Genomic DNA, 24,471 nt, shown 5'->3' on the forward strand with positions numbered 1-24,471 from the left:
AGAAGACAGGAGATCTCAAAGGTACGTGAGACAATGCCTTGCTCTGAATGGAAAGCAGATCCAGGCGATTAGTGAAAGATGAGTCCTACACCCCTGGGGTGTGCGTGTGTGTAACTCGGTGCAGAGCCAGCGTCTTACCGAACACCGCGAGTCCTTTCCAACACCGCCGCTGGAGGGCGCTCCCAGGAGACCTGACTGCCTGCGCTCCCTGACACGCCCTCGGTTTCCTGGGTTTCCGGTTTCCTGGGTTACCGGCCTCCGCGTTCTTCCCTTACTTCTCTTCCGGCCGGCGCAGAGCTTACGTCCCGGCGCATGACGCACACGCTCGGCTATAAATACGTGCCGACGCCCCCGCTTTCTCTCTGATCGCACGGACTGCCGGCAAGATGGCGCCGGTGAGTGAGCGCGGTCTGGCCGCGGTCGTCTTCCCCCAAGTAGGCCGCTTAGGCATCTGGAGAGTTGGGGTTGGCTCCTTAGGGATAAAGGGAAGTGGGGGACTAGGCTGCGCCAGGAAAACAGCTAAAGGTTAAGGCTAAGGCCTTCCGAGGTGACCGACACGTGGTCTGGAGTAGAGCGGGGCCCGGCCTTGGCTTGGGGGGCCCGGCGAGCGCAGGGAGGAGGCGGCGCAGGCCGCGTGTGGCCATTTCTTTCCCCCCCGCGCTGGGTCACGTCGGTGCCACCCAGTCTGTCAGCGCCCTGGAGGAAGGGGGTGTCGGAGGCTCTGACGGCCGGAGCGCGGCGGGAGCCCCCGGTCCAGAGAGAACTTTAGAACTGAGGTGCGGGAGAGGTTTGCTCTCACGAAGGAGTTGCGTTAAAGGCACAGGTCACGACTGTTGGGCAAACAGGAAAGGCATGTGCTTCAGACATCTGGTTTACCTTATACGAAGGGAGCCAGGGAGATGCGAAAGTCGGCCCAGAGAGCACTTGGAAAGCCAGGCGTGTGTCGGAAATCTAAACAAATCCCGGGTGGCGCTGCTGGGTCGGATACAAACCGGTGACGTCTGAGGGCCATAAGCCCCCCGGTGGGTCTGCTCCGCCGGACAGAAAGGGTTGGCGTCTCCTGAACTAAGTGCAGGTTTGGGGCTCAGGTTCCTCGACTGCCTAGGACAGCCAGCTCGGTGTCCATTTGGGCGGTGTGATGTGCAAGTGTCATCCTCTGATAAATGCTGATTTCTCTATTTCACGACGTTGTCTGAATGGTTAGTGGCCATAGCACCCCTTCACTGGTGTAACCTTGTTACGTGGCGTTGGTCTGAACGTGTTGGGTCTGCAAAACTTAAGTTATACATGTTTTTAAAATTAAACAATATTTGCCAGGCTAAAGGTCGCCCTCCTGCTTCTCACCTGTAGCAGCAGAGGGTAGAATTGTGTGGGCAGAAAGGGTGGCTCTGACACAGTGATGGCAAACCTTTTGAGTCGGCGTGTCAGCATTTTGAAAAACCCTAACTCAACTCTGGTGCCGTGTCATATAGAAATTTTTTTGATATTTGCAACCATAGTAAAACAAAGATTTATATTTTTGATATTTATTTTATATATTTAAATGCCATTTAACAAAGAAAAATCAACCAAAAAAATGAGTTCGCGTGTCACCTCTGACACACGTGTCATAGGTTCACCATCGCTGGTAGGCGGTGCACTGTTACTCCCCATCTGCAGTGGGGGTGGCCCTAGGACAGCGCCTGGTGGTTTAAATGGGCATCCATGGTCTGGAAGATCAAGGCTGTGAGACTTTCCTTGGTAATTTGAACAGTGTGCCTGGTTAGAGGTTCCGACGCCAGGGTGGGTGTTGCTAGCTTCCACTTATAGTAGGAAGTGGGTCCTTGTAATCTTTCCCAGTCGTAAAACTAGACTCTTCTAATGAAGGAAACGAACAGTAAGTAGCTCACCATATCCTTAACACCCGAGTTTTGCATTTGGTAGACAACTTGTAGATCGGATTTCCATTAAGTTAAGGGGTGTGCCCTCCTTCCGGCAGCCTGGTTACAAAGGAATAACCAGATTGGTGTTCGGCAGTTTTTTTAGAATTTTACACAGTTTAATATAATCTCGTGGTACACGGTGTACATCATTGCACTGATAGATTTTAAAGTTTGTAAATAAAGTGACTAAGTTGTTTTCGAGAGTCATGATTGTGCGGACATTCTGTAACAGAAAGTCAAGAAGCCTAAGAGGACAACCTGGAAGTTTGGTTTGGACCTTACCCATCCAGTAGAAGATGGCATTTTTGATTCTGCAAATTTTGTAAGTATCACTCTGCTCAGTTTGTTTTTTATCAATGTAGAGTTCTTAATAATTACTGAGTGTATAATATTTGATTTTAACCTAAGCTCTATTCCTAGGGCACCTTCCCTAGTGAATTTCTAGGGTTTTCTTCCCTAGTTTTGCATTTTTTTCTGTTTTAAAATAGGAACAGTTTCTACGGGAGAAGGTTAAAGTCAATGGGAAAACTGGAAATCTTGGGAATGTTGTTCACATTGAACGCTTCAAGAATAAAATCACAGTTGTTTCTGAGAAACAATTCTCTAAAAGGTTCGTATTTATTTTCCATAATATTTTAGTGAAGTTATGGTAATTGTGGAATGTTTTATGGAATATGTAATCCCAGTGTGCTCTCTTCATGTGTAAGAATAGATACGTTGTTGGTGTCAGTGAGATATAGCAAAGTGCTCTGAACTTTAATAAGGCCTATATGAATGGATATATATTTAGTGATAGTGCCAGTTACTTAGGCTGGTTGACAGTGAGTGTAATTTACTGTGAAGTTATGTCCAGGCCCCTGTCCAGTGAAACATAGGCCCTGTGGTCCAGTTTGTATATAAACTAATCACTAGGGATTTGGAGATGAAAGGAAATACCTGTCCTCGGGGATCTTATAGACATGCAGATAAATAGTATAAAATGTGATCCTATAATCACAGTATTAAAAGAGATAGGGAGGGCACAAGAATTAGCAGAAAACCTGAGAATGAACAGTGTTGCCAGTGGAGTTTGGTATTTCTGGCAAAGGGAGCAGTATTAACAAAGGGCAGAAAGGCAGAAGCTGGTGATGAAATTCAACCAGGCTGGAAGTTTTTAATACCAGCCAGGTGTTAGTTTCAAGGCTGTGGGTAATCTGCACTTGTAAGTGGAACCTGTTGACAGGTTGCCTCTAGTTGATGCAACATGGGATTGAGATTAGAGATGGTGGTGGTGAAGGGAATGTTGGTATTTTAGTACGTGGTGCATTTGAAGAATGAAATTGTAAACTTAGAAATAATCTGATTGTGACAGTAAAATCGAAGAGGAAGCTGCTCTCCTGCATATTGGCTTCTAACAGAATACTCATTTTAAGGAGTTGGGAGAAGGGTTTTGTAGAGTATAAACTGATTGTAATTGGGGTCGAGAGGCTACTTTATTTGTATCCTTAGCAATCTTGCACAATGGTTAATACAGAGTATCTTGGGGGGAATTGGGAACCTGAAAGGTGAAGGTAACAGTGCATATCGTTCATGTAATAACATAAGCCTTTACATAGTAGGTATTATATTTCTTAATGAAATTCATGTTTCTGTTTTAAAGATATTTGAAATACCTTACCAAGAAATACCTCAAGAAGAATAGTCTTCGTGATTGGCTTCGTGTGGTTGCATCTGACAAGGAGACGTATGAACTGCGTTACTTCCAGATTAGTCAAGATGAAGATGGGTCTGAATCTGAGGACTAGGTAAAGGCACCTTATATAGGCCTTTGCTTATTAATAAAACATGAAGTGTACCAAAAGAAACATCTAGAAATGGATTTTTATCAGTGAATAAAAAGTGTAACACACTGTTAAGTTTTTGTCTTGTATTTAAATATGTGCTATTTTCATGACAGTTTCTGTAAGCAGTATTTAAATAGCTTATAGCTAGTGGAATTTTTCCCAGGATTTCCTAAATCAATTGACTTTACAAATGTCCACTGGCCATGGTGTAAATCCACTTATATCCTTTTTTTTTTATTAGCCATTCTTACTATATCCACTTCATGTTGCTTTTTCATTCCTGTGTGACTGTACCATAGTTTATTCAACCAGTTCCCTACTGATGGTCATTTGAGTTTCCAAGTTGCTGCCCCTATAAATAGTGCTTAATTAAAAGCCTCATGCAGATACTTTAATTATATTTGCCATTAAATTTTTGGAGTGGAATGCTAAAAGTGAAACTCCTATCAAAAGAAAGGAATGTGTAATTTAAATAGATATTGCCATTTCCCTTCTGTTCAGCCCCAGCAGGTCCAGGGGTTCCCAAAGGTGTGGATGGAGTCGGTGAAGAAGGAATGACACGGAGGCAGTATTCAGTTGATCAGCATGGTTGGGTTCTCTATTGTCCTATTACATCTATATTTATACTATTTGACCCCATAAGCATGCCTCTATAATTACATCATGGTATGTTTCGGGAAACCTACAGTTCCTAGTTTCATTTCCATAATCCTGTCTCTATCTAGTGTTGATTTTAATCTTGTCTAGGTTAATCTCTGTTCCATTATAAGGGCTATTCCAAGGTCACTATTCTATTGCTCTACTGATAAGCTACAAGGAAGTGACTGAAGGAGTTTATCCTACCCAGTAAAGGTTATGTCCTCCCAGCCTCGCTGCTTGCCTTCCCTGGTGGGCAGACCCCTGGGGATGTGGGCCCAACAAGTCCCAAATTTATTGCCAACAGTCTTAGTCCAAGTTCTTCATAAGTAGTACATGGTATTTCTGTAACACTAGGGGGATTTACTGATTTATTCTCTTCCTTAGTCCTGTTAAACCCTAACCTGGGTCCTGGTTAAAACACATAGCGCTTAAGAGGGGGAGCAAACATATGTCATATACGCCAGGTCCCTTGAAACATAAGCTGTGTAGATGTTTCCTGCAGCGACTGTCAAGCAGCAAGGGTGGACCGGCTCCCGGCACCTTTCATGGGAACTTGATCATTTTACTTTCCCACAAACTCACCAACAGATTATATTGTCCAGTTTTGAGTTTTGGTTTAATTTGAGTTTTTTGGTCTGATAGGTGAGACATGGCTTTCGGGATAGTCTTTGCATTTCTCTTGTGAGGTGGGAGTGTAACCTGAGAGTGGTAATGTCAATACCTCAGGTACCTAGATGGGTTAGCCATCTGTATTTCTTTTTCTGTGGGCTGCTTATATCTATAGGCTATTTTTTATTCGATTCTTTTTATTTTTTAAAGCTCCTGTATTAAGGCTGTTAAACACTCGCCTATGATTAAGTTGCAGATTCTCTTTCAATTGGTCATTTGTATTTCCCCCAAGTTTATGGTGATTTTGGTTTGGTTTTGTTGCTATATATAGCAGAATTCTTTTATGCAATTAAATTTATTACTCTTACTACTTAAGGATTTTGAGCTGTTAGAACAGTTTTCCTTATTTTCATGTTACTGAATTCATTCATGTTTTCTTGTAGTGTTTGTGTGATTTCCCTTTTTTAGATTTAGATCTCTGTTCTATTTGGAGTTGACCATGGTTTGCAATTTAAGAAGTAGATCTAATTTTACCTTTCTTTTCCCCATGTTATACTACTTATACCATTAACCCTGATTCTAATGTACTCAGTGTTTTGATTAACACTGATTGTCCTACTTACTTGGGAATCCTTGTTTGGGGTTATGCTGAAGAGCTTTAGTGTGCTGCTGTTTTTATAAGCTGGGTGACTTAAAAGCCAGAAGGGCCACCTTTAACCCTTTGCGGTCGTATTAAATTTGGACATGGGTGTCGTACTGGTCGGAATTAATTTCCATTGAAAGAGCAGTGATACATAACATGCAAGATTATGAAGGATAAACAAGATTTATTAATTCTTTTTTGGAACTACGTCACTACTAGTAGAATCACTACAAACGTTATCACTTTCTACATCAGAGTCAGTATTCAAGGTGCCAAAATAAAACTCTTCATCGTTACTTTCAGATTCGCAGTACCCTTCTTTCGGTAACTTTCTTTTTGCCATTTTGGAGTATTATTTTGAAATATCTTAACAAGCGAGAATGCCTAATTACAGTTAAACGTAATTTGTAAAGCTTTATTTGAAATTCTGCGAAGTATTTCCGAAGCTTGTCGATTTCTTCACTCTCAAAAGGCGACTGACTCCCCACGGTGTTTTGCATGGCGAGTATGGAACGACCGCGTTTGTTTATATTGAGTTTCAATATCTCCGATTTGTCGGGGCAGTGTTTTGGTTCGTGACAAGGTCGCTTAGACACTTAAGAGCTTTCAGAGAAATTATGAACTGATACATGAATGAATAGAGTTAAGATTCGTACGGTTCCTTGCTGTGGTGCCTGAGAGCAGACATACGACCGCAAAGGGTTAATACGTTGCAGTTTATAAAGCACTTTTTCCTCTCTTGTTTCTTCCCCATTTTCATATGAGGAAACCAGGTCTCAGACAAACTGGCTTGCCCAAGATCACACCATGCCACCACCTCTATGTCTTCAACCAGTGCCCCGCCACCCTAGGTCTACCACTACTTCACACAAGGCCATGGCCAAGACATGATGCAGTCAGTGGGGGAGCATAGTTGAGTGTATGTCCTGCCTCTGCTACCTCATAGCTGTGTGACCTTGGACACCTCTTCACCCCTCTGGCCTCACTTCTGTATGTAAAGAAGAGTTTGGAAATAGATTAGTATTTGTCAAACTTCAGTAACTCGCCTCCTTTTGATAAACAGGTTCCTCATGTTTCCCTGCCCCAGTTCTGATTTTCATCCCCAGGATGTGGCTGATGCATATATATCCCCTATCAGCCAAGGTTTTGTCAGGCTTTCTATTCTAAAACAACAAAGTAATATTCAATTTTCCATCTTCGATTCTCTGTTGAATGTTTTTTAAAACAAGCTCCCCTCTCCCCATGAGAGAAATTCTCTGAAGCTATTTCCTGCTCTGAAGTTCTGATTCAAAGAACCAGGCTAGGAATCAGGGAATCTCAATTATGATTGATTGAATATATTTCTCCCAAGGGAGGGGACCATTAACATACCACTGCTCTCTCCAGAGTCCAGATGGTGTGAATTACAGAGTACACATGCTACAAATGTGCGTCATTGATTTCTGTTCTGTCTGGGCCTGTCCTAAAAGCTTATGAATGAGTTAGATGTGCTCTCCGCACTCAAGGACCGCACAGTTCTAGTGGGGGAGGCAAACTCGGGGACAATTTGAGGTAAGTGTTGTTAGTGCCACGATAGATACTTTGGAAGCACCTCCACCATAAGGAGAGTGTAAGAGTATGCAGGAAAGCCTGGAAGAGATGGCTGACCACAAGCTGTCTCCAAGGAAGAGTGGAATTAATGGGTGAAAGCAGGGACTCTGGGCTGAGGAGGAATGGTGATGGTGGTTACAACTCACTGAGGGCCTCTGATTTAGAATCTTCACACAACTCATTTAATCTTTGCAGCCATCCTTCAAGATAGCTATTATTTTCCTTTTACAAACTAGAAAACCAAGGGCTTAGAGTGCTAAACAGAGTACACAGCTAATGAATTCCTAATAAGAATTTAAACCAAGGTCTGACTTCAGTGCTCATTGCCTTTGTGTAAATGTTTGCAAATTTCTGCTAGGCAATCCTTTCTTACAGTGATGCCCATTCAATTGGCTCCAAGCCTTTCTCTTTTCCTGCCAGAGACCCACGAGCTAGTTTAATAGAGGCTGTCTGGCACACATCTTTGCTGTAATTAAGTCAATCATGGGAGCTGGCCCCCTGCTTTTTAGACACAGCATGGAGCAGTCCTTATTTCATTACTCCTATACTTTTATGCATGAAACAAGCTTTTACAATAGGACTTTTTCACTCCCTTTTTAGCTGAGGTTCCCAAAACAAAACTAAAGGTGCCAAATAGTCCCGCTTTCCAAGGTGAGATGTTTACAATCTGCAGAGCTTGTACAAGAGGTGCCCAGGTTCCAGTTTGTAAGCCTATTAACTACCTATTTCTAGGACAGAGAAGTTGAAGATTCCTGCGTGCGTGGCTCATCCTTGAGAAACTAAGGCTACAGGCCCTGGCTGGGGCAGTTGACCTCCAGCAAAACAATGAGAGGTGTTTCCACAGATGCAGGAATGCACCAGTGTCTCCTCTGGACCAGATGTGGTCTATGGGAAAGGACCGGGTCAAGTGTTCACAGAAGAGGACTATTTGGAAGAGATAATGGGACCCTAAACAAAAAGACTGAAGAATAGACTATCAAATACTCAGGGCTGTAGCTAATAAGTCTAGTCTAAGAAATAGCATTGCTCATGTCACAAGTGTTTGAGCTAAGATTCTCAGTGATACATTTCTTTGAGAAATGTATGCTTTGAGAGAAACAAAAAGACTTGTACTTTCTTCTTGTCCAGAGAGCCACACCACCAAACTACTTATTATTATATTAAGTATAGTTGATATACAATATTGTTTCAGGTGTACAACTTAGTGAATCAACATTTATATACCTTGTAAAGTACCACAATAAGTTCAGTAACTATCTGTCACTATACAGTTGTTAAAGTATTAACTATACCAGGGGTGGGCAACCTTTTTGTGAGTGCGTGCCAAAACCAGCAAAATCTCTGACTCAAAATTCTTCTGCGTGCCAACCCTACTTTTTTGAGAACATGTTACACCTACTTGATATCTCTTAAGGTGTACGTATGTGAAGAACCTTGAAGAAATAATAAAATTCATTCGAGTGACAAAAACACAGTATATGGTGATGAAAAATACATTTATTTTTAATGTATACATGTACACTGATTGTCTGACAGAAAACTTTATGACTCCCTTTGATATTATCAGTGGGACTTTTGCTGCCAAGAGAAACATAGAAATTTATTCCCCTTTTGTTAGTACCGGTGGGCAAAGCGAGAGAGAAGGTTTCATTTTTATAGAGTGAAATTTTGAATAAGTAGGTGAGGCGTTTGTCTTGTCAACGAAAACCCATTGCGTCTGAGGCTGAAACCAAAACACTGGTCGCATCTAGGAAGGCAGGGAGAGTTAAGGCAGAGGCATAGAAATTGCTCTTCCCCTCTCTCGTCAATCCATGTCTATGGTCTTTAAGATAACTTGTTATGTAAAATTATTTATCTAAGATGCACCTACACTGAATTTATCTGAAAAATAAAAAAGTTGATATTAAGAAAAAAATTGTAAATGGAAGATTATAAGAGAGGGTTTCGCATGCCAGCAAAAGTTACTGGCTGCCATGTTTGGCATGCGTGCCAGGGGTTGCCCACCCCTGGACTATACTATATTCCCCATGTGGTACATTACATCCTCATGACTTATAACTGCAAGTTTGTACCTCTTAATCCCCTTCACCTTTTCTGCCCCTCCCATTCCTTTGCCTCTGGCAAGTTTGTTCTCAGTGTCTATGAATCTCTGTTTTATTTGTTTGCTTGTTTTTTAGATTTCACATATAAGTGAAATCATACTGTATTTGTCTGTCTGACTTACTTCACTCAGCACAATACCCTCTAGGTCCATTCATGTTGTCACAAATGGCAAGATCTCATTTTTCAGGAAGAGTAATATTCCATTATATACTACATATATGCACATAATATATATATATATGTATATATATATATATTTCATATATAATACATCTTTATTCACTTATCTATTGGTGGATACCTAGGTTGCTTCCATATCCTGGCTTTGTAAATAAAGCTGCAATGAACATAAGGGTGCCTATATCTTTTCAAATCAGTGTTTTTGTTTTCTTTGGAGAAGTACCCAGAAATGGAATTGCTGGGTCCTATGGTAGTTCTATTTTTAATATTTTTAGGAACCTCAACACTGTTTTCCATAGTATCTGCACCAGTTTACAATCCCAACAGTGCACTAGTGTTCTTTTTTCTCTGCATCCTCTCCTGCACTTGTACTTGTTGATATTTTTTATCAGAGCCATTCTGACAGGTGTGACGGACGGCAGCTCTTAAGAAGGAACTTTTCTGCCCCTTCCTTTCTCAGCCCAACCCTAGAGGAGCCAAAGGCAGCTAGTGATATGTGTGTGTGTGTGTGTGTGTGTGTGTGTGTGTGTGTGTATTGGGGGGGGGCACACTTGGAATTCCCTGGCACTCCAGCTGATACCACCACCTTTTCTTTTTGCTTAAGCTGTACCACAGGCATTTTGACACATTGACCGAATTTTCAGTTCACTTGCTTTCTTCCTTCATTAGACTGAATAATACCTCAAGGTATTGGTATTATTCATTACAAAAGAATCCCAAACCGGGTGAATCTCAATGCATTGGTTTACAAAAACTATGGAGCACTTCCCTACATACTGCAACATAAAGCTCTTTTTGCCAATTCAAGAAAGCATATTGCGTCTAGGTCTATACTGGCTTACAAAAAATGCAGCAGATAAAATACATGTTAAATGGCCACCTCAATCAATTAGCTGTATTCAGAAGATGAGAAATTCTACAAGATAAATGATCAGTTTCTCCAACAACAAAAATATAGCATTAACCTAAACAAAAGATTTAAAAGAAAAATCAACTAAATATAATGGACCATTTGGGATCATGATTCAAACAAGTCAAATGTAAATAAACATTTTTATTGAATTCATTGGGGTGACATTGGTTAATAAAATTATTTAGGTTTCAGGTGTACGATTTTATAATAGGTCATCTGTATATTGTATTGTGTGTTCACTGCCCAAGTCAAGTCTTCTTTCATTAAATAGACACTTTTAAGATAAAGAAAATTGAACATGAAGTAGGTATTAAAAATGTAAGCGTTAAATACTTTAAAATGCAATTATTGTTAATTTTATTGGGTATGATAATGGTATTTTGGTTATGTTTCTGTTAAGAGTGTCAACCTAAATAAAGAGGTAAACAAAGGTAAACTCAAATTACGAGAAAAAGGTTTATTTCAGAAATAGCAGAGGAATTGCAATATAGACAACCCATGCTGTAGCAAGCTCCAGGCAAGTCCACTGAGGGAGGCAGGACAAAGGGCAGGAAATCCAGGCAGAGTCGAAGCAGTAAGTTCATTGGCTTGAGGATGGGGAGAGATTCTTGGTGGATGCTCATTGGTCAGGAGATAAACTTCTATCTTCTGTAAATAAGGCATTTATGGGAAATCAGCCACTCAGTTGTTAAGTTTCATTTTTCTGAGGGTTCATGTGTGAGATTTTCCATTTTATATGATCCAGTTCCATTTTATTTTATTTATTTTAAAAATATATTTCTTTTATTGATTTCAGAGAGGATGGGAGAGGGAGAGAGAGATAGAAACATCAATGATGAGAGAGAATCATTGATCAGCTGTCTCCTGCTTGCCCCCTACTGGAGATTGAGCCTGCAACCCGGGCATGTGCCCTTGGCTAGAATTGAACCCTTCAGTCCACAGGCTGACGCTCTATCCACTGAGCCAAACCATCTGGGGCGAATTCGATTTTAGATTCAATTTCTTTCACAAGAGATACATACTGAAATACAGCAGTCCCCCGCCCCCTTTATCCGCAGTTTCATTTTCCATGGTTTCAGTTATCCACGGTCAACCATAATCTGAAAATATTAAATGGAAAATTCCAGAAATAAATAATTCATAACTTTTAAATTGCACACTATTCTGAGTAGCATGATGAAATCTCTCACCATCCTGTTCCGTCAGGCCTGGGATGTGAATCATCCCTCTTTCTGTTGTAGCCATACCATATATGTTTCCCACCCAGTAGTCACTTAGCCAGCTAGGTTATGGATCGCCTGTGGAGGTATTGTAGTACTTGTACTCACGTAACCCTTATTTTACTTAACAATGGCACCAAAGCTCAGGAGTAGTGATGCTGGCAATTTGGATATGCCAAAGAGAAGTCGTAAAGTGCTTGTCATGTATCTTCAGAACATCAATAGTAATCTAAGATTTTGTCACAAAATGTAGCACCTCATTCACCTCACATAGGCATTTTTTTGAAAACATATTTTGTTGAAATCAGAGAGGAAGGGAAAGGGAGAGATAGAAACATCAATGATGAGAGAGAATCATTGATTGGCTGCCTCCTGCACACCCCCTACTGGGGATTGAGCCCACAACCTGGGTTTGTGCCCTTGACTGGAATCGAACCCACGACCCTTGAGTCCACAGGCCAAAGCTCTATCCACTGAGCCAAACCGGCTAGGGCTCACATAGGCATTTTATCATCTCACATTATCACAGGAAAAAGAAAGGTGAGTACAATAAGATATTTTGAGAGACCACATTCACATAACTTTTATTCCAGTATAATTGCTCTATTTTATTATTAGTTATTGTTAATCTCTTACTTTGCTAATTTATAAATTAAACTTTATCACAGGTATGTATGTATGTATTAAAAAACATAGTATATATAGGGTTTGGTACTGTCCATGGTTTCAAGCATCCACTGGGGGTCTTAGAATGTATCTCTCACAGATAAGGGGGTAAACTACTATATTTATAGGTAAAACAATAAAATGGGATTTTTTTTTTTTTACATATATACTAATAGTGCTTTTTTCCTTGATATGAGTTTTTGTTACATGGGTATGTTAACTTTGTAAAAATTTGTTGTCTTTTACACTTATGATTTGTGCACTTTTGTAAATATAAGTTCTGCAGGAATTTTATAAAACATTTAATTGGATTTTTGATTTACAGATAATATGTATAGATAGTTTAAAAAGTCACTTTATATATATAAGGCTATACAGTGAAAAGTACGTCTTCCTCTCCCTGACCCCTCTTGACCCATTTTTTTCTCAAAGGCAATAACTATTACCAGCAATTATCTGTAGCTATTTTTATACATGTGCAAATAAGTATGTACAAGCATGTATTGGAGATAATTCCATGTTAATAAATATAGATTTTCTAACTTTTAATGGTTACATGTTACTTAACTGTTTTCATTATCATACTTTATTTCACTGGTCACCCAGTGCAATAAAGTATGGCATTTAGGGGGCTTACCGTTTTTGTGACTATTTTTCCCCGTAGGTCTTAGTACTCAGGGGTTTTGAAATGTTAATAGATGTTGCCAAATTGCCCTCCAAGATGTTTGTACTAATTTATGTCCATTTCCACCCACCAGTATATATCAGAGTTTACAATACATCCTATCTAATAATAGACAAAGATTGAAATTGACCATACCTTCACTACGCCTGCCATTGGCTAATCAGCAAGATATGCAAATTAACCGCCAACAAAGACGGCGGTTAATTTGTATACATAGGCCTGAAGCGGCGGAGCGAAGACTGAAGGCGGCTCCGGCCGGAGCAGCGAGGCCTTTGAAGGCGGCTCCAGCTGGAGCGGCGAGGGCTGTGAAGGCGGCTCTGAGGGCTGTGAAGGTGGCTCTGGCCGGAGCGACACCGGTTTTCCTCCGGCACCCGGGACCCAGGCCTATTGCATGAATCTTTTCGTGCAACAGGCCTCTAGTTGATGTATAAATAGTAATGCCCTCAAGAGGGAGATATTTTCAAAATAAATTGTCTTTTGATTATGAAAGTTCTTACTCAAGTACCTTAAACAAGGAAGCTGTGGCTTGTTTGTATATAACATTAGTACCGAGAAATGTCAACTTGAAGTACTTCAGGATGAAAGGATTTTCCTTCTAAATGGTGTAATAAATAAACATAAACCAGTAAGAAAACTTCTAATTATCCTTATTTAACCAGAAGGCTAATGAGATACATTCAAAATTATAAAGGAATGGATTTTTAATTTTCATGCCCTTTTCTCTGTGATGCTATCTTCAGTCCCTGGTTTCTCCTCTGTTGGATCTTGCTGTTAGTTTTGTGTTGTTTTTTTTATTATTATTTATTTTATTTATTTATTTATTTATTTATTTATTTATTTAAAATATATTTTATTGATTTTTTACAGAGAGGGAGAGAGATAGAGAGTCAGAAACATCGATGAGAGAGAAACATCGATCAGCTGCCCCCCGCACACCCCTGACTGGGGATGTGCCCGCAACCAAGGTACATGCCCTTGACCAGAATTGAACCTGGGACCCTTCAGTCGACGCTCTATCCACTGAGCCAAACTGGTTACGGCTGTGTTGTTTTTTTTAAAGCATGTAAACCACATGGGCAGGCTTTTTCTTGCTGACAGTGAAACCTATGTGTGGTTCAGGCTCAGTCTTTAAGTGCTGAGCAGAGCCAGCAGCTGAGAGAGCACTTCCGGTACAGGGTTAGTTTGGGGTCATTCTAGGGAAAACATTAGAGCAAAGGTGACTGGCCCTTGTGAGGGAAGTAAGAGGCCGAACAGGGAAAGCGTCATAACCTTTAGTTGGTCATGGAGTCCTTCAATGAGGACTCTATATCCCTCCCCAGAAAAGTGCACACACCCTAAAGTTTATGCAATATTTTGCATACAATTTATAGGGGAGGAAAAATTTTCCCTTCTTCTCTCCTAAGTTCACTGGCTGGTCTAATAATTAAAGTGACATGAGACTGATTAACAGGAATAAAAACAAGCTTAATTTTGTATCTATGGGGGCCCCATAAAAATATGAGACAGACTGGGTTGGCATAGCTCAGTGGTTGAGCATATAACCCATGAACCAAGAGGTCACAGTTTAATTCCCGGTCAGGGCACATGCCTGGATTGCCAGTTCGGTCCCAGTCGGGGGTGTGCAGGAGGCAGCTGATCAATGATTATCTCTCATCATTGATGTTTCTATCTCTCTCTCCCTCTCACTTCCTCTTTGAAATCAATAAAAATATATTTTAAAAAATATAGACTCAAAGAAGTGACCAGGCAGGAAGCTTTTATATTTTTTAGAAAAGGAAACAATAAATTTGTGGAGAATTGATAAGGCAAAGGGGTTTGGGCTTGGGACAGTAAATTAGTGAAGATGTAACAAAATTTGGTTACGTAGCTTTCCCGGCCCTAAATTCCCTGTCTCTGGGGATGAGGATGTCACCCACCTCCTGGTACAGGGAGGGCACCTTCACATGGAGAATTATTTCCTACTCTCAGGGAACAGGAGGTCAGAGTATCCTTCTTGAACAGGATGTTTCTCAAGTAACTTTAATTCAAAATAATTAATATGCCAAAGTGGCATATTTTGGGGTGGCATATTCTGCTCCCCTTCAAATGTATAAGGCGTTATAGCCCCTAAAGCCCTTGGCCTGGAGGACTAACACAAGAAAGGACCTGGGACATACAAGAGTCTTTGGTCAGAATTATATAAAGAATGGTTAATATTTATTGAGGCTTTACCTGTAATAACTTATTTAGTTGATACTTTTATTATCCCATTTAACGAGTAAAGAAATGGGGGCAGAGAGACTTAACGTCACTTATCAGGAAGTGGAGAAGCTAAAATATAAAATCAGGCAGTTTGGCTCTGGAGCCTGAATTAATCACTTCAATGAACACTTTATAGGATGTTGATGCTCATCAGTCCAAAGACTCTAGAAACACATTTATCGTCCAGCCAATTTGGATTTGGTGGCGTGTGGCGATGAGAGAGGCAGCACACCATAAGGGACTGTGGGGACATCTCACTACATGAAGGTGTTGAAAGGCACTTCTAGCTTCTGTTGGTGATTTGGGGAGGGTTTAATACAGCAAGAATTTGCGCAAGGTTGGTGCTGTCAGGAAATGGGAGCAATTCTGTGATTGGGTGTCCTTATGAATCTTACACAGGAAGTGGGAAGAATAAATTAGGGCTAAAGTTGTAATAATAAAGCAACAACGGTCAGTCCTTTATTTTGGCCAGAAAAGAGAGATATTTGATCGCTTTTGTGCTTTGGACAGTCTTCTTGTTTTAGTCTGTGCTCAGACATCATCACCAAGTTGCCTTGTTTTTGTCTTGCTCTCTCATGGTCACGGAGTAACTTGGACTGATGTTAGTGCTTCGTGAATTTTTGTTGTTGTTTGTTTAACAGAATACCTTGGTCGGCTTGTGAGTGCCAGGCCAACACCTGTCTGCTTTTCTTTTTTTTGAGAATTAAGACTCACAGGTTGAAAATTATAAAAAGACAAAACTAAACCGATTTAAGCAAAAAGATAAACCCAAGGCTCCATTCTCTTGATATTGCATGTATTATGTTTTTATAGATGAGCTGATTGAGGCTCCGAGTGATTAAATGGCTGAGTGATTAAATGGCCGGGGTGGAATCTGAACCACTACTGTCAGTCTGATTCCATGGCCTCTGTTTGTTCCACTGCTTCAGGGCACTGAGTGTGAATGAGCAGAAGGAAATGGAGCTGTGAACAAGAACAGAAGGGAATGGGGGACAGTGAGGAAAGGGGCTGGATAGTTAGGGTTGGGTGAGCATAGGGAAGAAACAGAAATAGGGCTGTGTGTTTTGGGAGAGGGGAATGAAATGATGAAGGCCATGGTTTAGGAAATTTAGTCTGAAATGGAATGTAATAGTTGGGAGAGAATGAAAGCCTAGTATGCTGGTGAAATACAGATATATATTTATATTTCAAGTCCAAATCTAAGGAAAAGAGTAGATCTTATAAAAACTGGCTACATACCTTTGGGTCCTATCTGACTTCAGAAAAGGAAAGACACAAAAAAGTATGCAGCACGTGCACGCATGTGTGTGTGTGTGCGTGTGTGTGTGTGTGTGTGTGTGTGTGTGTGGAGTGTGTGGGCTTGTATATGTGTGTGTGGTGTATGTGTGTGTGGGGGTCTACCCATACTTTACAGTTTTACACTCATAGACATATTTCTAGCTCTGTGAAGGACTGCAATTGGATATTCTTTCCATTAGATGGAGCTATATCTTTGTAACAGAAGAGTTTTTATGAATTTCATAAAAAGAATGCTTTGTTTTTTCATAGATAATGAATTTTAAGGTGGAACAGGGAAGAGCTGCACATTAAAATTGTTTTTAGAGTAGCCATGTTATTTCTAACTTTTGAAATATCTTGAATTGTGGTGCCTTTTCACAGACCTTATACACTGTTCATACAAAGCGTATTTAATAAAATTTTGTGGTGTCTTTGTTGTTGTTTTAAAAAGGCCCAAACCAAACTATACTCCTAGAAGAGTAGCTATTAATAGTATTTCAATTAGGATATTTCTAGATACATGTACCCAGTTTCTTTTTTGCAATTCTGAAATCCAAGAAGCCAGATTTTGCAAGTGAAAAGCCAGGAAACTCAGTTAAATTTGAACACTGAATACCTTTTCTAGAGTAAATGTGTTGCGTGCAACATTTGGGATATATACTAAAAATTATTTGTTGCTTATTTGAAATTCGAGTTTAATTGGGTATTCTGAACTTTGCAACCCATTCTGAAAACCAAATATTTTTGTAACTTATTTGATGGGAAGATGTAACCTAAATTGATGTGAGGCTGTGTATAGTCTTTACCCCACCAAGTGTGAATATTTGTATGTATCACTGCAGGAATATTATGGATACTGCCCTGACTCCACAGGGGGTATTACATAGTATATCATATTTGTACCATATTATCTTTTTTAAAATAAAAAAGTACTAAATTCCAAAAATACAGTTGTTTCCAAGACGTTTAAAGAAGATATTATGAACCTGTGATAAGTTCTTTTAGTAAGCAAGAAAAATAAATACGCAAATATTAATCTGAAGGTATCATACATTTTTTGAAATCCAAAATTAGTGCATTATAGATAATAGGACTGAAAATAAACCTAATTTATTTTTTAAAAGAGTGTCTTGGCTTTATTTTTTGTTGTTTTTTTAAAAAAAGTCAGAAAAATAATATGGAGGGCAGAGCACCTACAGTTCAATGGGCAACTCATTTGTTCACCCCCAGCCCAAACCAAATCACCCCAGACGGAAAGAGGCCGCATCTTCCCTGTCCTTCATACAAAACAAACCCTATGGAAGGAAACTGCCTGACTTCCTTGGCATTATATTCCAGAATGTTGTTACTTTGCTACTTAGGAAATGCTTTCTAATTTGTCTTAAATCTGTCTGCTTTCAGTAGATACTTAAGAGAGTCATTGTTAATGACCATGAATAGACTGCTCATCAACATTTTCACAAACTTGCCTTTACCTTATTAAATATCTATTGATTTTTCTTCTCAGAGTTCTCTTTCCACTTTAAACAACCTCAATTCCTTTCAAAAGTTCTCCATTGTATTCACAACATACACTAGTACATACAACTCATTAGTTTGTACTCAAAACTAATATGATGTTAATGTCAATTATATCTCAATAAAACTAAGAAAAAAACAAAACAAAAAATTTGTTTCTCTCAATATTAAAAAAAGTTTTCCATCGTAACCATTTACCAAATCGTCTATATATATAAAAGGCTAATATGCAAAGTGTCCTTATGGGAGTTCGACCAGGAGACCGGGAGTTCTATCGCTTGCTATGACAAGTGCTGAACACCAGGGGGCGGCATGAAACAAAGGAAGGCCCAGCCAGCAGCTGAGGAAGGGAGGCAGGCCCTGGCCAGCAGCTGGGGAAGGGAGGTCCCGGCCGGCAGCCAGAAGACCCCGATCAGCCCTGTTCACCGGCCAGGCCTAGGGACCCTAACCGTGCACGAATTTTGTGCACCGGGGCTCTAGTATTATTATAAAACAACTAGCCTTAATCTTGGATGCATTGGTGACTTAAATGAGAGGGGAGAAGGTGAGCTCTGATTTGGATGTTTGTGGCAGTTTGGTGAATATGTGTAATGCAAGACGTCTTCTCTGCGTCTTTGAAATCTGTAGTGAAGTCAATTTTAGACAATTCTCAAAACGCTGGAATGACTGTGCTTCTTGTGTAGAACAGAGCAGAGGCCTAATTAGTTACTGACTGGTGCTGAGCAAAGACAGAGTCTGCTTGTAAAGAGGAGCGACAGCCTCTGTCTTCATTGTAAAGGACAGCAGTGCACTGCCTGGCAGGTCCAGGAGTCTAAACCCCTCTGCACTCACTGTCTGAGAGAGAAGAAGGTGTTTTGTCACAGAGAACAATGGTGGACATTTATGGCATTCGACGCAGTTGTATCAGCAGAGGTCTGTGGCCCAGCAATTAGAGAGTGAAGGAGCTGGCAATTAGCAATATCATTAAAGACGACATTGTTTCTTCAGGCCTGAGACTTGGGCAGTTGGAGACAGAAAGACTGAGAATTCAAGCACAACATAAAGAAATGAAATGTGTGAGTGAGGATTCAGACTCACATGTGCTCCGGTTCAGCGAGGGGCCCAGAGGTAGGGTGGGTGATAACGAACTTGGCTGAGAACACAAGAATCGAGATGGAACCAAGGCTTCCCTAGGGATTTCTCTGATCGTTTCTGAGTCATAGTTTCTTCTATATTCTGTTCGGGGATAAAACAGTTTTGTTTGAATACTGTTTCCATGGTATTATTTTTGTTGTGCTTTTGGGCTTTGTTTACGTGTTTATTAAGTAATCATAAATTATTCCTCGGTGTGGAATTGGTTCTTCTTAATTAAACTTTTAATGAAATTCTTAGAAAAGATACTTGGGTGCCTAACCTAGATGGATACAAGATTACACTATGGCTATGTTTCCGAATCTCAGAAAGTATCGTAGGTAAGCAGCCATCCTGATGAAAACCTGCCTCAACATGTGCCCTGACCGGGAATGGAACCCAGCACCTTTTGGTGCCTGGGATGACGCCCAACCAACTGAGCCACACTGGCCAGGGTTGATACAACATTTAAAAAAAATTTTTTAAAAATTGATTTCAAAGAGGAAGGGAGAGGGAGAGAGAGATAGAAACATCAGTGATGAGAGAGAATCATTGACTGGCTGCCTCCTGCACGCCCCCTACTGAGGATCAAGCCCGCAACCCAGGCATGTGCCCTTGACCGGAATCGAACCTGGGACCCTTCAGTGCACAGGCCGATATTCTATCCACTGAGCCACACTGGCCAGGGCTGATACAACATTTTGATGATGCAGAGGCCTTGCCTAGAAAGATAAGGTTCAGCGACAGCAGCGTTCTCTAGGGCTGTGTTTAACCCCCTCCAGTGGAGAGGAAGATGTGTGCAGAAAATTCCCCAAACATTTTGATTGGACCATAAATCTTACCTAATTAGAGAATTCTCTCTGAGCACATTAGACTTGTTAACTGGTTTTCACTTAGATGAGAGAAAGCTGGTCACCATTAAAAAAATGCTCTCATTCCTACACACTTATAAACTAGAGCATCTGTATGGAGACGTTTAGATCGAACTGAAATGTCATTAGTGTATTTCATTTCTTAGTAAGCCAAACAACGGATCCCTGATATGGAAGAAAAATAAATGCCATTTTATCTTGAGCTAAACTTAAAAAAAAAAATCTACCTTTGACCAGATTTATCCTCAAATCACTATTTTAGGACCAAGCCTTTTATCATTTCTAACGACAGTCGTCCACCAAAGAGGGGGAAAAGTCTGTGATTTTGGAAACATCCCCGTTGCTGCTGTGTTTAAGAAGAAGAATGCGTCTTATTAAAGCATCTTCAGCTGCATGTTTCACGAATTGATGGACATCTGCTCCGCCTGGGCACAGTGCAGCTCAGACGCATTTATCCCCTCAGCATTCCTGAGGGGCTCTGTGCGCCTGTGGATGCCAAAGACAACATCGAGATCAGCAATTTCTCATAAATCATTGGAACATGGAACATGAAACAAGAAGGAGAAATCAGGAATTCAATAATAAATGTGGCAAGGTGCACAAACAAGAGAATTGAAACCAGATGAAAAGGAGTCTTTCGGGACGGAAGGTCAAGAAATGCGTCTCCCCCGCTCCCTCAAAGCCTTAGTGTAATCCCTCTGTGCTTCCCACCCAGCCCTCAGCTTGCTGCTCTGAGTTGGTTTTGGAATATTTATGTGGTGGATTTAAGGCTTTAACATACAACGAAATTAGTGTAGTTTATTTTAGTTTGCTCAAGGCCCCAGGCCATGATGCAATGAAGAGGAGATAGTGTTTATTGTACTTTAAGGAGCACTGTGCTCGCATGCCTTGAAATAAATTCTAGATATGAGTTTATAAATACAACTTAATTTACGCAATAGGTTTTTAAACTCAAAGTTACATATATTGCAATACAATAATGTGACTAATTTTGTTTTCAAACAAAATGTCAGAATTTTTCAGGAGCCTTCTTACGTAGAGACTTATCCCAGCACTGCTGACATTCCTACACATGTCATGGGAATGCCTCTTTAGGTCTAAAGCTGCAGTTTAGTTTTAAAAATAGCCTTTGTGGTGGCAGTGACCATTTGTCAGTGGCCTTGAACTTCCAGAAACACATGGTGACTAATATGGTAAATAACATAGGTGAAATGATTTTTTGGGGGGATAAAAACAATGTAGAATAATAAATTAAAAATAGAAGTGCTCTTGAAAGCATTTCTAAGGAAAAGTTACAAAATATGACCAATCTCTCCCCATATAATTTTTATTTTTTTTATTTTTATTAAATCTTTATTGTTCAGATTATTACAGTTGTTCCTCTTTTTTACCCCCATAACTCCCCTCCACCCGGTTCCCAACCCACCCGTTTCCCAACCCCCCGCCCCAATGTTCTCATCCATAGGTGTACGATTTTTGTCCAGTCTCTTCCCACACCCCCCACACCCCTTTCCCCCCCAAGAATGGTCAGTCCACTCCCTTTCTATGCCCCTGATTCTATTATATTCACCAGTTTATTCTGTTCATCAGATTATTTATTCACTTGATTTTTAGATTCACTTGTTGATAGATGTGTATTTGTTGTTCATAATTTGTATCTTTACCTTTTTCTTCTTCCTCTTCTTACAGGATACCTTTCAGCATTTCATATAATACTGGTTTGGTGGTGATGAACTCCTTTAGCTTTTCCTTATCTGTGAAGCTCTTTATCTGACCTTCAATTCTGAATGATAGCTTTGCTGGGTAAAGTAATCTTGGTTGTAGGTTCTTGCTATTCATCACTTTGAATATTTCTTGCCACTCCCTTCTGGCCTGCAAAGTTTCTGTTGAGAAATCAGCTGACAGTCATATGGGTACTCCCTTGTAGGTAACTGACTTTTTTTCTCTTGCTGCTTTTAAGATTTTCTCTTTGTCTTTTGCTCTTGGCATTTTAATTATGATGTGTCTTGGTGTGGTCCTCTTTGGATTCCTTTTGTTTGGGGTTCTCTGCGCTTCCTGGACTTGTAAGTCTATTTCTTTCACCAGGTAGGGGAAGTTTTCTGTCATTATTTCTTCAAATAGGTTTTCAGTATCTTGCTCTCTCTCTTCTTCTGGCACCCCTATAATTTGGATGTTGGTATGCTTGAAGCTGTCCCAGAGGCTCCTTACACTATCTTCATATTTTTGGATTCTTTTTTCTTTTTGTTTTTCTGGTTGGGTGTTTTTTGCTTCTTCGTATTTCAAATCTTTGACTTGATTCTTGCGATCTGCTAGTCTGCTGTTGGGAGTCTGTATAATATTCTTTATTTCAGTCAGTGTATGCTTAATTTCTAGTTGGTCCTTTTTCATATCCTCGAGGGTCTCACTAGATTTCTTGAGGGTCTCACTAAATTTATCGGCAGTCTCACCAGACTTTTTGAGGGTCTTACTAAATTTATCAGTGGTTTCTAGAAAATTCTTGAAAAACCTTATAAGTGTGGTTTTGAACTCTATATCCAGTCGTTTGCTTTCCTCCATTTCTGTCATTTGTGACCTGTTTCTTTGTCTTCGCGTTTTTATGCTTCCCTGTGTTGATAGAGTGGCTTTCTGTGCTAGGTGTCCTATAGGGCCCAGTGGCTCAGCCTCCCCAATTACCTGAGGTGGACACTCTTGGTGCTCCCCTTTGTGGGCTTTGTGCACAGTCTTGTTGTAGTTTGGCCTTGATTGTTGTAGGTGTCACTGGGAGGAATTGACCTCCAGGACAATTGGCTGTGGGAATCAGCTGTGAGAATCAGTGGGAGAACTTCTGTGCTGGAGATACCCTTAGGGGCAAGACTTGCTTCAGTGGGGCTTTGGTGCTCACTGAGTCTGCCCCCTGAGTGTGTCCTTTATGGATCTGAGGAGTTGTAATCAGGATGGTCTCACTCTGATCACTGGGTACACTGGCTCTTGGATCTCTAAGGAGGTGCTAATTTAGCCTCTGCCTGAGGCTACCAAGCAGGAGCTATGGAGAGTTCTGCAGATTCCTCTTCTTTGTTTGGGATTTGGAGGTGCCCAGATGAGGCCCAGCTGTGAAGCAATGCAAGCTGCTGTGGGGCCTTGGGCTTTCTTTTGGAAGTTCTGGTTCTCTCTGACCCAGCTGCAGTTTGTTAGGTAATTTCAGATTGCCAGGCCTTTCATATGCAAAAGCCTCTGCACTCTGCTTGGGTGGGGCGGGGTCTCAAGGAATCAAAGGGCGGAGCAAACAGCGATGGCTGATCCTCAGTCCTACCCTAAGAGGCACCGCATCTCAGTGTCCTGTGGTAATCCCTGAAAGCACCTCTGAGAGAAAGCCGCCCTCGAGTTCCGCCCGATGCCAGACAGTCCAGTTTGTCCCCGTATGAGTCTGGGTCCCCAGAGACTTTCCCGGAACTAGAGTTCAGAGTAGTCGGGAGCTTGAGACTCCCTCCCGATTGAATAAGACAACCACGTCCTCAGTTGCCAGCCCTTGCCACGTGCGCCTCCGTACCTCTGCACTTCACTTCCGCACCTCCTCTGAGTCTCAGTGTGCTTTTCTCTTTCCTTCTAGTTGTAGAATTTCCACTCAGCCAGCCTTCCTGTGGTTCTGGATAATGTCCGTTTTGTCTTTTAGTTGTATTTTTGAAGTAGTTGTGCAAGGCAGCAACTTCCAGTGTTTACCTATGCCGCCATCTTGGTTTCTCTCGACCTATATAATTTTTCAATATGTAAGCTAAATATTTGGATTTTTTTGGACTTTGGTCTTATAACAAAGAGCTTTGTTTTACATTTATTTTGAATAGTTTAATATAATTTAAGTGCACAATGAGAGCTCACTTTTAAAAGGTATGTAAGCAGCCACTGTAGACTAAATAAATTATTTATTTTGTGAATACTAGTAAATAAATAGGCAGCTGATCACTTTGCAAATTTAGGTTTATGAACAATTGCATGTTGTTTATTTGTCTTTCTAATCCAGATGCTCTCATGGCACATTATGTAGTTAAATTAAATGCTAAGATCCTGAGTTGATACATTGTGGTCCCTTCCGAGTCTCCTTAGATTTATTTGTTTACCTTTGATTTCAGTTTCTCAGATCAGCCTTACCTGAGCCCTTGCCACTCAGGTAGGCCAGCCTTGGACCCGCCTTGCTCAGTGCCCCTGGGAGCTGCTTTCAGAGGAGATGCGTTTCCTGGTTGAGGTCACCATTCCAAACAGCCTAATTCTGTTTTATCTCCTAGGCTTCTTGAGTCTAAATAGGCATTATCACATATGGTTGAGCGTGTGGGTACAGTCACAATACCCGGTTCCAAGTCCCAACCTTCTGCTTGCCAACAACAACCTCATCCAAGTTGCTTAACTGTTCTGTGCCTCAGTTTTCTCATGGGCAAATTGGAAATAATCGGAGCTCCTAATTTATGGTGTTGCTGTAAGGCTCAAATGA

The 24,471-nt window shown here is 40.8% G+C and overlaps 1 protein-coding gene across 2 annotated transcripts; it reads left to right on the forward strand.

Moving 5' to 3' along the window:
• The first annotated feature begins 241 nt into the window (after window positions 1–241).
• Window positions 242–3,817, forward strand: LOC102441502 (60S ribosomal protein L22-like 1). 2 transcript variants are annotated; one of them, XM_006107371.3, is made up of 4 exons: window positions 242–395; window positions 2,155–2,244; window positions 2,411–2,532; window positions 3,562–3,817. In XM_006107371.3, exons 1-4 carry the CDS (start codon window positions 387–389, stop codon window positions 3,704–3,706), a joined length of 366 nt encoding a protein of 121 aa, XP_006107433.1. In that variant the 5' UTR covers window positions 242–386; the 3' UTR covers window positions 3,707–3,817. The 2 variants fall into 2 exon arrangements, with proteins under 2 accessions (XP_006107433.1, XP_014304848.1); XM_014449362.1 differs by having other exon boundaries at window positions 372–434.
• The last annotated feature ends 20,654 nt before the right edge of the window (window positions 3,818–24,471 follow it).

Source organism: Myotis lucifugus, unplaced genomic scaffold (assembly GCF_000147115.1).
Source record: "Myotis lucifugus unplaced genomic scaffold, Myoluc2.0 scaffold_1147, whole genome shotgun sequence".
NCBI lineage: Eukaryota > Metazoa > Chordata > Mammalia > Chiroptera > Vespertilionidae > Myotis > Myotis lucifugus.

Coding starts and splice junctions, on each gene's coding strand:
- LOC102441502 (XM_014449362.1), top strand. CDS start 387: ATGGCGCCGGTGAGTGAGCGCGGTCTGGCCGCGGTCGTCTTCCCCCAA. Junction 435..2,154: donor CCGCGGTCGTCTTCCCCCAA/GTAGGCCGCTTA, acceptor ATTCTGTAACAG/AAAGTCAAGAAGCCTAAGAG. Junction 2,245..2,410: donor TTTTTGATTCTGCAAATTTT/GTAAGTATCACT, acceptor GTTTTAAAATAG/GAACAGTTTCTACGGGAGAA.